Raw genomic sequence first — 14,297 nt, 5'->3', positions numbered from 1 at the left:
GACAGCAGCTAAATTATTAGGAATGGGAGATAACTGGCTTCTTAAAAGAACCGCTGTTTCTGGGAAACTTTCTGGAATCCATTCAAGGCCCATCTGTTCACACTGTGAACAGGGGAAGAGCATGCTGGGTCTGTTTTATGTGCTATTCTGAAATGTGTTTTGGGGGGCTATATGCTCTTTTTAGTAATATTAGCTTTTTTAAAAAGTTAATTTATTCTGTTTTGCTCTTTTATTTATTTGTACTCACAGCTCGCACCTTTCACCTAACACCCAGGGCAGGTAACAAATATCACAATCCAAAGAAGTACAATATACACTAAAACCATAAAATCAAATCAAAACAACAACAACAGAAGAAGAAAACTCCAAACCAGAATTGCAGTGCATAGCCATGCAGAGAATCTGGGTAAAGAGGCGTATCTTGACAAACTGTCAAACAGAATAAAGTGATGGTTCAAAAATGCACTACAGAAGGGAGGTCTTTCTACAAGCTGGGAGCCACCACAGAGAAGGCCCTGTCCACTGCCCCCCAAACCACAGACAGTGGCAGCAGTAGTGGCAGCAGGGCCTCCCCTGCAAATCTTAATATCCGGATACATGGACATGGGAGGAGGAACTGCTTCAGATATTTGAGGACCCCGGTCATTTAGGGCTTTAAAATGTCAATATTAATACCTTGAATCGAACTTGGTAATGAATTGGCAGTGATGCTGCTGGTGGCTATCTTTGGCTAGACACACACACACACACACACACACACACACACACACACACGAAACACTAGTATTGAAAGCTTTGCACTGGGCACCAATTCACAACCAATTAGATGAGATAGGCCTTTAGTCTGAGATTCAATACACACACGCCTTTGGTTTGGAGCTCAAGAAAGAAAGCCACACGTGTATGAGAGGGAATAAAGAAATTATCTTCTTCATCTTCCCAGTAAGAACCCCCTTCCTCCCCACACGTGTAATTAATTAAGGAAAACCAAGGTATGCAGTGGCATATTATTCATGAACCCAACATCCAGTCTGGGCCCTGAGCACACATCACTTGGTCTGCCTTGGGTGGTTTTCCTCCTCTTAGGGTTGTTTTCCCTTTATTTCTAAAAGATGTTTTGTACTTCTGCAAACCTTGAGGTTGTCTTGTGTGTAGGCTACAAAAGGAATGGCAAGCACCAGGTGCCTATCAGAATGGTGGTGCTTAGGATCCTATATTATTCTCCCACGTCACGTCCATTTCAGTTCCTAAGCAGATGTACGGGGCTAGTCAGAGTTCTTGATTAAACCAGGAAATCAAACTGGCATGCACACAGTTATAAAGAGCCCACAAGGCCAGATGCAGAGGGCAGTAATTCATACTCTGAGAAATGGCAGATGAACATTGCCATGAAGTATGGAAACAGTGTACTGAAACTTCCACTACTCAATCCCTCTGAACACTTAGCTATATCAGAAAGGTGTGGGGGTGTGGAGGATTATATGAGAATTTCCGCCGTCCCTTCCCAACAGGTGGGCGGGGTTAGCGACACTGAGCGGGCTTACCTGCTTGGGTGCCTCCCACCTGCTTTAGGGTGGCCTCATCCCACCCCCGGCCTGGGAGGACAATGGATGTATGGCTGGGGGTGGGTCGAGGGCCAAGGGAAAAGAGGCTGACCCCTTTGGCCAAACCTCACTCTGTTTCCTCCTCTTCCAGGTTCAGGACGTGTTCCTGTGAGCAGCCAGGTTGAGGTGAGTAATTTTGGTTTCTTTTGTTTTTTGGGCGCTTCGCCAGCCCTGAGAGGGCAGCGTGCACCCCAGCTACAGGCTGCTTGCCAGCCTTTTTGTTGTTTTCAGCAGCGGCGGCACTTGGGAGGGAGCGCAAGGCCCCTCCCTTGCCGCCGTTTGCCGTGGAACGCTTCGCCGAGCCCGAGAAGGCAGTGTGCGTCGACCTCTTTAGGCCGCATGGTGGCCTTTTGTTTTTGGTGATGGCGGCGCTGGGGAGGGGACACATGGCCCATTAAAGGGTTGATTGCAGGAGCCCCTGGCCCTAGAGCAGCGACATGTAGGTCAAACTCCTGGCCAAGGTAAAGTGGGAGGGCAAGCTGTGTAAATTCGTGCTTTACAGTCCCCTCCTACTGCACCTCATTGCCCTGCACATCCTCAATCCCAGTCGGGCTGAGAGGGTTACATGACAAGGCCAAGGCCAAGTTTCCCACATGCTGAAGTTGAATAAAGTTGTGGCCAACTTGAACCCATACAGTGGTACTTAATTCGTTCCGGAGGTCCGTTCTTAACCTGAAACTGTTCTTAACCTGAAGCACCACTGCTGTTGCTGCACCACCGGAGCACGATTTCTGTTCTCATCCTGAAGCAAAGTTCTTAACCCGAGGTAATATTTCTGGGTTAGCGGAGTCTGTAACCTGAAGCGTATGTAACTCGAGGTACCACTGTACTTTGGTCTCTCATCTCATTCTTTTTTTTGGGGGGGGGGGGGTAAGCTCCACAGACAGGGCTCAGCGCGTGTGCTTGCTAACCTTGCAGCCCCACTATGCATTTAAGATACATGTTTGTTGTCGTTAAATTCTTCAGTTCGCCTTCCCTGACCATTCAAATTAGCAAAGAAAAGAAATATGCAAATCATAAACCAGGGAGGCGACAACAAAAAACTACTTCCCAACTTTACATCTTACTGAGCATCTTTTAATGTTTGCATCTGATTGTATCATGTATCTGTTTTTCATTCTTCCCCATATGCAGTTCCGTTCCTTGCTTTATTCAATGATTTTGGGCCATTCTATGCTGACAGCTCTTGTTTTGTTTTATGCAGTCCTATTAGAGAACGCTCGCTTGCTGTTGTTATGCGTCAATTAGTATGCACGCCACCCAAGGAAGAACAGTCTCAAACGAGAGGCTTCATCAAGAGGCGTCCCCAGTGAACCCTTTTGCAGCAAGTGAAGATATTTCCTGAGGTCTGATGGCTCAATTCACAAGTGTGTGTGTGTGTGTGTGTGTGTTTTGAAATAAAGACTGTGGCAATTATCTATTCTATGCAACCCTATGCATGTTTACTTGAAAGTAAGTCCCACTGTGTTCGAAGGGGCAAACTTCCAGGTACATAGGCAGAGGATTGCAGCCAATAAATCTGATTTCGTTGCTATACAGTTTACAGACAATGAACTTTACATCTACACCAAACATTTAAGCCATCAAGTCTGCTTAACAAGAGGCTAGAATCATGACACTATACAGACAGCACACTCTGGGTTTAATATTAAACAGCAAAGCAAATGCTAATGGGTCTACTTTGCTTCTGCCTAGCTGCTGTTACCATCACCTCCTTCTCTTCCAAGCTGGGAAACCAAACACCCAACTGCCTCCTTACAACTAGGAGGCAAAGGTGGTAGCATTAACATCCAGGTAGATGGGCAAATCCTTCACTGGGTCGCTAAAGGCACTTGTTTATAGTGTTATGAGGTGTGGGGGGGGGGAGATGTAGGCTGTATGCTTGAGCCCCCTTCTAATTCCTGGATCCAGATGGGATTTAATTCCTGGAATAACCAGGCTAGCTTCCTGGTGAGGTAATGGCCCTCTAAGTATGGGCCATTAAGGTAACAAAGGAAGTGGCTCTGTGCCAGATAACAAAAGGGTGGAGGGCCCTTCCTCAACTTTCTGGTGGTTAAAATAAATTAAATAATAATAATAAATTGTCCAGTAGCGCTTTAGAGACCAACTAAGTTTGTTCTGGGTATAAGCTTTCGTGTGCATGCACACTTCTTCAGATACACTGAAACAGAAGTCACCAGACCCTTATACATAGTGGGAGGGTGGGGTGGGGTTTTTCTCTGAAGGGTAGTAGGAAATGGGTGATTGACTCAATGGGTATGGTAAACCTGTATGCAGGTAATGAGACATATGCTAAAGCTATTTTTGGTCATCTGCATACTATCCCTTGCTTTTTCCTGAAGGACTAATTGCAGTTGTTGTTGTTGTTGCTGTTGTTGTTGTTGTTCAGTCGTGTCCGACTCTTTGTGATCCCATGGACCAGAGCGCGCCACACACTCCTGTCTTCCACTGCCTCTTGCAGTTTGGTCAAACTCATGTTCGTAGCTTTGAGAACACTGTCCAACCATCTCGTCCTCTGTCATCCCCTTCTACTTGTGCCCTCCATCTTTCTCAACATCAGGGTCTTTTCCAGGGAGTCGAGTCTTCTCATGAGGTGGCCAAAGTATTGGAGCCTCAGCTTCAGGATCTGTCCTTCCAGGGCTGATTTCCTTCAGAATAGATAGGTTTGATCCATGCATTGGAGTCGTTAACAGTCGTCAGCAGGTTTACCATACCCATTGAGTCAATCACCCATCTCCTACTACCCTTCAGAGAAAAACCCCACCCCACCCTCCCGCTATATATAAGGGTCTGGTGACTTCTGTTTCAGTGTATCTGAAGAAGTGTGCATTCACACGAAAGCTTATACCCAGAACAAACTTAGTTGGTCTCTAAGGTGCTACTGATTTTTTTAATTTTTTTATTTATTTATGCCGACTGCGGCAGACCAACACGGCTACCTCCCTGAATCTAGAATTTCTGGTAGTTAGAAGGGCAAAGGACGGAGCTGAGAACTATGTTAGCTAGAAGCTGGCAGCTAGCAACTGGCCGGCTGCAGGCTGAGCAACTGGGAGACAGAACCACTGGGGAGTTTTAAATCCTCACTCAGTCAAGAAGTCAATAGGGCCAGTCATCTCTCTGCCTAGACACCACAGAGTTACTGTGACAATAAAAATGGAGGGATCACATGTATGGCTTTGAGTCCCTTAGAGGGAAAGTGGGGTATAAATTTAATAAATAAAATGCATTTATTTATTTAACCATTTATTAATTTAGCCTATTCCTAGCGCACTTTTCAATCTTAGAAAAGACTCTCAGGGTAGCTTCTACGTTAAAACAAAACACAAAAGTGTTTTTGGGGAGTGGAAGGGGAGCCATTTTCAAAGTTACCGAAATGAAACAGATGTGCAGAGTGAATCTTTCCTGTGTGTCTATTCAGAAATTATTCCAGTGGAGCACAGAACTTCAAAACAGAAAGCAGCCCGCAGCCAGATACAAATAACAGGAATAATAAAAACCGGATCTCGTAATAGCAGCAAAAGCAAACATCGCAATCCCACTGAAAGCACAGGAAGCAGGACACGTTTCACCTGGCGCTTAAAACTTTGCAAGGTTGGTGCCAGGTGAACAGCACCAGAGGGAGGCTTCCATGCTTGCATAAGAAGAGCCTGCCAGATAGGGACAATGGAGAATTGAGTCCAGCATCTTGTTCTTGCAATGGCCTGCAGGAAACCTTCAGACAGGACCTGAGGTGGGGTTTCAACACATCAAAACCCTGAATCCCACCACCTTCCTCACTTCCAAAGGTAGGGCAATCAGTGGTATTGTAAATTTCGAAGCGCAAGAGCTCATCTCGACAGCCTTCATAGCCATGCCCACCACGAGAATCCACACATTGATCCACTTATACATTGACTCACAACACACAGGAGCAGGGACGCAGCGAAGAGCAAGGCTGTAATCCTATGCACAGTTTTTCTGAGAACAAACTACTGAACTCAGTGCTGGCTGCTTAGGTTCAACTTGTGAAACGCACCGAGTTTCAACAAATATATTCCCTCCGCCGAAATGCAAATCTTTAGCTTCTCCTTAGAAATGCAAATCACGACGCAAGGAAGTGTTACTACCATTTGAACTACGTGTGTGAAATGGGAACGCCATCAAAGAAAAGAGGTTTCCAGCCTCCACTTATTTCCCCTCATTCTTGGGGACTTCGCACTGCAATAATCTCATGCAAACAAGCTACAAAGCCCTGTTTAGGGAAGTTTTTAATGTCTGATGTTTTATCGTGTTTGTAATATTCTGTTGGGAGCTGCCCAGAGTGGCTGGGGAAACCCAGGCAGATGGGCAGGGTATAATTAATATATTATTATTATTATTATTATTATTATTATTATTATTATTTACTTGTCAGAGGAAGAAGAGTCTGCATTGCAGAGGGTTGAATTCTAAGATTCTATTAATTTCTCTGGTGTTCCGAAAAAAGACCAGTAACTTTGCACACAAACACACCCAGTCTTTTCCCTTCACTGTACCAATGGGAAGCACCTCTGAGGAAGATCTGTACAATTTGGCAGGGGAACAGGGGAACTTTTAAATATCCTCACGCTGTCAATGTTACAAGAAAGTAGAGTGAGTTCTCCCTGGAGTGTGGTGCTGCAACAGCTCCAGACAGACTGTAATAACCTTGAGAAAACCCTCATTTAACCCCCCTAGGTGAGTTGGCAATTGGATATTCGCACATGTGCTCTAGCTACTTGCTCTCCATTGAACAAATTATCAGATATGTATATGGTGGGGTCTTTTTTTGGGGGGGGGGGGACTTCTATTCTAAAGTGTTATATGAATATAGTCATGGAAGTAGGACTCCTCTCACATCCTCACTAGAGAATTACATCATGATAACTGAAGTAATTTGGAAAGATTTCCAGGGGGGAAAGGATGTGTGTAGGTAGTATAATGAGATCAAAAAGCGAAGATAAGACAGTGAAGCTAATGTGAAATGCTACTCTGATCAGAAATTACAAGGCTATCAAAAACCCAAGGTTCTCAAAAGCTTTTGACTATGCACAGTAACCTTTACGTCATTATCACCCACTGCTCAGTCCAACGCCAGTAAGGCTGCCTTTAAGATGCCGAAGATGCAGGTGATTCTGTTTCAAGAATATGTCACAACTGATTTAGCATGCAGACCCGTGCCTCCAAATTGTGGGTCCAACTCAATTTAGTCTAACAAGGAGATGATGCAATTTAAATGACCAAAAGGATAGTGCAGACTTTTGTTCACTCATCATACTTACCCCTGCCCTCTCAGATGCTGTTGGACTACAACTCCCATCATCCCTGAACGCTGGCAGTGCAGGCTGATGAGAATTTGGACCCGCAGCATAGGGGACACCATGTTAGCTGTAGCTCATCCTGCAGAGTCCTCTTTACCTAACCAGGCGCCCATATTAAAAGTCCAAGCAAGAATGACATAGCTGAAGCGAGAAAGACTCCACTGGACACACATTTTTCATTTGTGTGCTACCTTCTATTTTAGATATACAGTGGTACCTCTGGTTACGAACTTAATTCGTGCCAGAGGTCCATTCTTAACCTGAAACCGTTATAATAATAATAATAATAATTTATTATTTATACCCCGCCCATCTGGCTGAGTTTCCCCAGCCACTCTGGGCGGCTCCCAATCAGTGTTAAAAACAGTACAGCATTACATATTAAAAACTTCCCTGAACAGGGCTGCCTTAAGATGTCTTCTGAATATCAGGTAATTATTTATCTCTTTGACATCTAATGGGAGGGCGTTCCACAGGGCGGGCGCCACTACCGAGAAGGCCCTCTGTCTGGTTCCCTGTAGCCTCACTTCTCGCAATGAGGGAACCGCCAGAAGGCCCTCGGCGCTGGATCTCAGTGTCCGGGCTGAATGATGGGGGTGGAGACGCTCCTTCAGGTATACAGGACCGAGGCCGTTTAGGGCTTTAAAGGTCAGCACCAACACTTTGAATTGTGCTCGGAAACGTACTGGGAGCCAATGCAGGTCTCTCAGAACCGGTGTTATATGGTCCCGGCGGCCACTCCCAGTCACCAGTCTAGCTGCCGCATTCTGGATTAATTGCAGTTTCCGGGTCACCTTCAAAGGTAGCCCCACGTAGAGCGCGTTGCAGTAGTCCAAGCGTGAGATAACTAGAGCATGCACCACTCTGGCGAGACAGTTCGCGGGCAGGTAGGGTCTTAGCCTGCGTACCAGGTGGAGCTGGTAGACAGCTGCCCTGGACACAGAGTTAACCTGCGCCTCCATGGACAGCTGTGAGTCCAAAATGACTCCCAGGCTACGCACCTGGTCCTTTAGGGGCACAGTTACCCCATTCAAGACCAGGGAATCCCCCACACCAACCCGCTCCCTGTCCCCCAAAAACAGTACTTCTGTCTTGTCAGGATTCAACCTCAGTCTGTTCTTAACCTGAGGTACCACTTTAGCTAATGGGGCCTCTTGTTGTCGCCGCACGATTTCTGTTCTCATCCTGAGGTAAAGTTCTTAACCTGAGGTACTACTTCAGGGTTAGCGGAGTCTGTAACCTGAAGTGTTTGTAACCCGAAGTGTTTGTAACCTGAGGTACCACTGTAATTGAAATGCAGGCCTGCGTTTAAAGATTCAAGACTTCCCTGACACCCCATGTACTTTGGGCCTGAAATCCCAGCCTCCGTCCCCTCAGCTTGATTTATGAGGGACCCACCTCAACAAGTTAATTCTCACTTTGGATCTGAACCACAACTCGTGTGAACTTCGCTCGATTCCAAGCAGAGACCTATCGTGTTCCCAAACATGGCAGAAACCCTCCCTGCTACCTGCTTTTTTCCAAACGCAGAACTCGCCAAAGGATGATGAGATGGCTTCTCAACAACCTCCCTGTGGCCTGGATTGTCACACAAAAGGATTCGACACACAATGAAACAGAGAGGCATCGGAAACGCAGTCCCCATGTTGCTTGATTTAACTTCTGGAAATGATATTGTCCCCACTTCCTTATTTCAGTGAGCAATGTCAAGAAGCAGTAGCAGACCTTGTGGAGATGTAGGTGGAGCCTTGCTGCTCTCCCAGCTTCTGAACACAGCGTGTGATGGGCAATTGCCAGAAGGAGAAAGGGGCACAGGGAGAGCATCAGTGCCCCATCTATGCTGCTCCATGGGGCGCTGTCAATAACACTTGTGAGAGTCAAGGCCTCTCTGCATGGCTGTTCCCATTGACTTAGTAAGGTAGGGTCTTGAGAAAGGGGATGGGCAGTAGCAAGGAAGGCCAGAAAAGAATCGAGCCCGTTCCAAACGGGACCTGAACCACGATGGCGTCAGATTTGAAATAATTGTGGTGGAAGTGCAAAACATGTCAATCAAAGCCGCCGCTACGCCTTGATATCTGGCACCCTAACAAGTTAATACTATAATCCACACTTGTTATTTCTGTCTGAGCAACGGTTGCCAGACAGAAGATTAATGGTGGATACCGGACGTGCAAAATGAATATTTTATGGTATAAAGATGTAAACTGCGCTGCAAGAGTCGGAACTCCGGTGAAACATCTCCCCACAAAAGAGATAATGTGTTGATAAATCAATTACAAATTCCATTATCACGCTTTAGAACAGGGGTAGGATATGTGGTGGGGGGTTTTTCAGGCCAAGGGCAGCTTCTCCTCATAACCAACCTTTCAAGGAAGGGCGGGAGGGCAGATGGAAAAGCAGACAGAGCAACAGACATGGCTCTTGTTTCTCAGCAGCGGACCGCATTCCAGTCGTGCAAAGTTTCACCTCCCTGTAGCTTTCCACACACAAATTGACCCATGCAGGCAAGCAAGAGGGAGTTCAAGGACACACGCCTACAAGGGCAAAAGAAGAGTTTGGATTTGATATCCCGCCTTTCACTCCCTTTAAGGAGTCTCAAAGCGGCTAACATTCTCCTTTTCCCTCCCTCCCCCACAACAAACACTCTGTGAGGTGAGTGGGGCTGAGAGACTTCAAAGAAGGGTGACTGGCCCAAGGTCACCCAGCAGCTGCATGTGGAGGAGCGGAGACGCGAACCCGGTTTACCAGATTATGAGTCCACCACTCTTAACCACTACACCACACTGGCTCTCGGCACTTGGGGATGGTGTGGAAAAGGGCAAGTAAGGGGAATGACCTGGGGTGAATTTTTAGGGTGAGACAGAGAAGCCTGGAAGGCCAAATTCAGCCGCTAGGCCCAAGTTCACCACTCCCTGCCATAAGTATATTTTGCATATCAAGAAAAAAACAAAACATGTAGGAATACAAATATTATGTAGGCAACCATGCTATGCCACACTGGTGCACTCTGCATTCAAATTCATTTAAACGACAAACCATATTTTAAAGCATTAGCCATTAAATGAAAATAAACTGCAAGAGCTACACAGATTCATTTTCATTCCACTACGCCACTATTTCCGAAGCGATGCAGTTGGGCCACAGTTAACATTTTCTTATAAGAACGGAGCACAAGATATCAAAAGAGAGAAAAGCAGAATGAGGATTTGCTTGGGAAAGCTTTCCCAAGAGTTTCAAATTTTTACATAGGAAATCAATTTGCATCACCGATAATATTGTTCAAATCAGATGACACTGTGTGGTTAGGAGGTAATTTACTTTGCTGCCGAAGCAATTTGATAGTTGTTCTGATTTGTGATTTTCATTTTGTTTGTTAATGAAAAAAATTAATGAGCAATGTTACTGGAAGTAGAACTCGAAGCCGCAGCATTATTAAACATGTTTTCAATATACTGTACATTATGTTGATTGCACCGCCAGAGTCTGAACTTTTGCAGCGCAAACACCAGTCAATCAATCTGATGTGGAATTTGCAGGGAGGACTTTTGGCACTTACCTTTGCACTGATTTGTGTTTTTGTCTAGAATTGCTTTTGTGGATACAATTTTTCCATACCTGAAAAACAAAAGTTGGGGAGAGAAATAGGGATGTTCATTTTATTGTTGTTTCAAACCTGATCCAGTTGTCAAGCATACTTAAAAGAAAATGAGACTTAAGTGCTCCTGAAAAGTGCAGCACAAACAATATTGTATGGTAATATCCTGCATGCTGTATTTGCATTTCTCACCTGACCTTCAAAAGCTACCCTTACAAAGGTGGTTAATTTTCTATGCTTGCACTTTGATAATCAACAAAGAGACCAATTACAGTGGCAGATTTGGGGGATGTCAAGGCAAACAAAGATGTTTTTTTCCTGAGTGTTGATTAGATCAGGCTAAACCTGTGTTTTTTCCCTTGGTTAAATGAGATGAATGGGTGATTTTCCAAGACACAGAATAGACCACTCTCTGAAATTGGCAATGCCAGAGTGGAACATATGGGAGACTTTCAGCAGCCAGCCCAAGGGGATGCCTGTTTTCAGAACACACCGCATTGATTTGTGTGCAATTGCGCATGGAGGGATTTTTACATTTTTGGGGTGGAAATGGTGACTAAGGGAAGAGAACATTATGGAGGTTTCTAAAATTATGACTGGTGTGAATGGAGGGAATTTTTCTCCCTCTCGAAATATGAGAACTTGGAAGGTCGCCAGATTGCATTTATTTCTTGACTTAGCACCATGCCATTGCCACAAAAGCTGTGCTTTTTTGTCAAAAATCACCATTGAAACAAAATTAAAAGCTATTTCTAAAAATCAATAAGTCTAAAAATGCACTTAAAACCAAATAACTGCGTACCATAAAATTAAATCAAGAAACTTTCAGCCAATACTAAATGCCCTCCCAGTTTTTAAATAGACACTGAAACACAAAGAAAGAAGTGGCCGGACACAATTCTGATAGAATTGAAAGCTGGAATTCCACAAAAAGGGCTTATATTTCTTCTTCTGGAAGAGGCTGTCTGGGGCTGATGGGAGTTGGAGTCCAGCAACATCTGGGAGGGGACCACATTGGCCACCCCTGCCCCAAACCATGTAGCAACTCAAAGGTCATTGTCAGCACTCTGAATTGTGTCTGGAAGCCAGTAGGGAGCCAGAATAAGTCCTGTCCTGGTCAAAAGGCAAGTTGCAGGATTTTGCATTAGCAAAAACTTCCAAAGCATAATGATGCCAAATCTTTGTTCTGTCTGTGAAAGCTCTTCGTACAATGTATATGATAATGTACTTATAGAATGTGGCTGTTAGCTTAATCTTCAGCGGCATCTTGCCAGAAGCAGCAGCAGCAGCAGCAGCTGAGCGGCCCTGGAAGTGGCTGGTAGTAGAGTACCAGCAAAGGCAATGCATTGTGGGATTTCACCACACAAGATGGCTGCTTCAGTCCTTCTCCTGGGCAAGGCTGACCCTGCCCTCAGGGCTACCCAGCACACAGGTTAGGAGAGACATTGGCCAACAGTTGGGCTGCCCACTAATAGGATCCTTGCTCTGTCCTGTGCAAAATCCTGATATTCTGCAACCAATAAAGTTGTGGTCATGTTTAACCTACACATGCCCCATCCTGTTCATTGCTCCAGGTCAACAGGCCTTACACACCTGGTGCCCAAGGAAGTATTCCTAGCAGTACTTATTGTCCATAGCAACAAAGCACTTAAATGTCAATGCAATGGTGTATCCGAATTAATCGGACATGCCGTACTTTTCGCCTCATAAGACGCACCTGACCATAAGACGCACCTAGTTTTTAGAGGAGGAAAACAAAGGGGGGAAATAGTCTGAATCAAATGTTGTAGGAGAGGAGTTTTAAGTGGGGAGGGAAGGAAAAACACTGGAGGGGCAAGCGGCACGCGTGGGGTGTGTGGAGAGGAGGTGGCTAACAATGCAGGAGAGGGATTTAAGGGGAGGGAGGAAAGGAAGGCAAAAGTTCTCGCCCACCACCACTCAAGCCAGCGCTCTCGCTCTCTCTCTCGCTCTCTCTCTCTCTGTCCCACCTGCATGTTTTCCGGCTGCCTATGCGTCCCTGGCATGCTTCCCTGGACACCGCAGCAGCACTGGAGCATGGAGAGGAGGAGGCGGTGGCAGCAGCCGTCAGTTGTGCTCCTAGCCGCCGGAAGCTGATCCGGGTGGGCTGGAGCCTGCACACAATGTGGCTAGGAAGGAATTAGCACGAAGGACACGGTCCTTTCCCCTCTGCTTGCCATGAAGGCAGGGGATTTCCCTGCTCCTTGTTGCGTTTGTCTTCCACCAGCCTCCTTGCTCAGCACGTCTGCTTGCTGCGAGGTGATGCTGTTACGGCCGGTGCTGAGCAATGGAAGGGAAAAGGATTGTGTCCTCCTGCTAATTCCTTCCTAGCCGCATCACCTCGCAGCAAGCAGACGCGCTGAGCAAGGGGAATGGGCCATCGCTGGCCCGATCCGAGCAAACACAGCAACGGAAAGCACAAAAGGGTGGGCAGTAAGACCCTGAGGCAGAGGGCAGGAAAGGAATTCACTGCAGCTGTGCGCTCCCTGCCAGAAAGGGACAAGAACAAAAGGAGGGGAGCAGAGGCTGACTTTAACCGCCCAGTTAAAACCATACATGGCTGGGAGCGCAAAACAAAATAGGAGTCGCAATTGAATCCTTAGGAAGGCGCTACAATAATTAGGCAAGGGGAACAGGGCTGGTGAACAGACGGTAGCCTTGGGATGCTGTACAGCGATCGAGGGGCTCCACACACAAGGACACTCAAATGCCCAAATGCCCACTTTAACCGCACACTCTCTTGTGCAGCAACACGACTCACACGCTTCCACACACACACCAAAATATGCCCGATACAGGAACCCCAGCAGCCTCCTCTCTACAGCCTTCCCTCCTCCATGACGCACAATCCGATTTTTGCCCCTGCACTCGGGCGAGTCGGCTCCAGGGACACCACATTCGCTCCATAAGACACACAGACATTTCCTCTTACTTTTTAGGAGGAAAAAAAGTGCCTTATGGAGCGAAAAATACAAGTTTTTCCTAAATAAAAGTTAATAATTAATTGCAGCGTCCAAGACCCCAAGTTCTGATAATTGGTCATAAATGGAACAATAACATCTGATAACCAATTTTTCTTGCTTAGATGTCTGGCGCTGTAATTTGTCTTTGGGGATATGGCTCTTCTCATCATTGCAAGCAATGCAATTTTAATTCTTGTCACGCAGAGATACCAAAAGGGCATTACACAATGGGAATCTACATGCAAATAGCATGGAATGGCATAATGCATAACAGAGCTGGCCTGCTAATTTTTGATACTAACCATGGTTTGTTTGTTTGTTTGTTCTTTTTAAAAACAACAACAACCTCTAAAACTCTGTAAAAAATATTTAACTCTGTATTCTTGTATCACTGGTTTGTGTGTGCACATGTGTAGATTTTCAGTTTGAAATTTCACAGACTTCTAGTCAAGTCCATAAACCTCAATAGGTCTATTCTGAGTAGGAGTAGAGTTGAATGTCAGCCTCTCTCTCTTGACCTTCATTCACTGTCACCGACAGGAAGCTCCTGCAGCCAATCGGAAGACGCAGAAGCCCCGTCGGATGTTCAGCTTCCAAAAGAACGTTCGAAAATCGGAGCAATCACTTCCGGGTTTCAATCGTTCAGGAGCCAAAACGTTCAAGAAGCTGTTTGAAAACCAAGGTATTTAGCAGTTGTCAAGGTCAATGGCTAGCACAATAAATTTGTTGCTGATATTTTAAGAACTCTTGATTCCTAAGTTGTTAGTTTAAGATTTTGCATGGTTTATTTTATTATGAT

At 45.7% G+C, this 14,297-nt stretch overlaps 1 protein-coding gene across 5 annotated transcripts in view; it reads right to left on the bottom strand.

The window, feature by feature from the left end:
* Positions 1 to 14,297, bottom strand: part of RBMS3 (RNA binding motif single stranded interacting protein 3) — a 749,106-nt gene that overhangs the window by 298,763 nt on the left and 436,046 nt on the right. For all 5 annotated transcript variants that reach the window (XM_077916336.1, XM_077916334.1, XM_077916335.1 and 2 more), the window contains one exon: positions 10,479 to 10,537. In XM_077916336.1, the coding sequence (XP_077772462.1) occupies positions 10,479 to 10,537 (59 nt within the window). The remainder of the gene's footprint in view (positions 1 to 10,478; positions 10,538 to 14,297) is intronic.

This window comes from Podarcis muralis, chromosome 12 (genome assembly GCF_964188315.1).
Source record: "Podarcis muralis chromosome 12, rPodMur119.hap1.1, whole genome shotgun sequence".
Lineage (NCBI taxonomy): Eukaryota > Metazoa > Chordata > Lepidosauria > Squamata > Lacertidae > Podarcis > Podarcis muralis.
The sequence above is the reverse complement of the archived record's forward strand: the minus strand, read 5'-3'. Positions and strand labels throughout refer to the sequence as shown.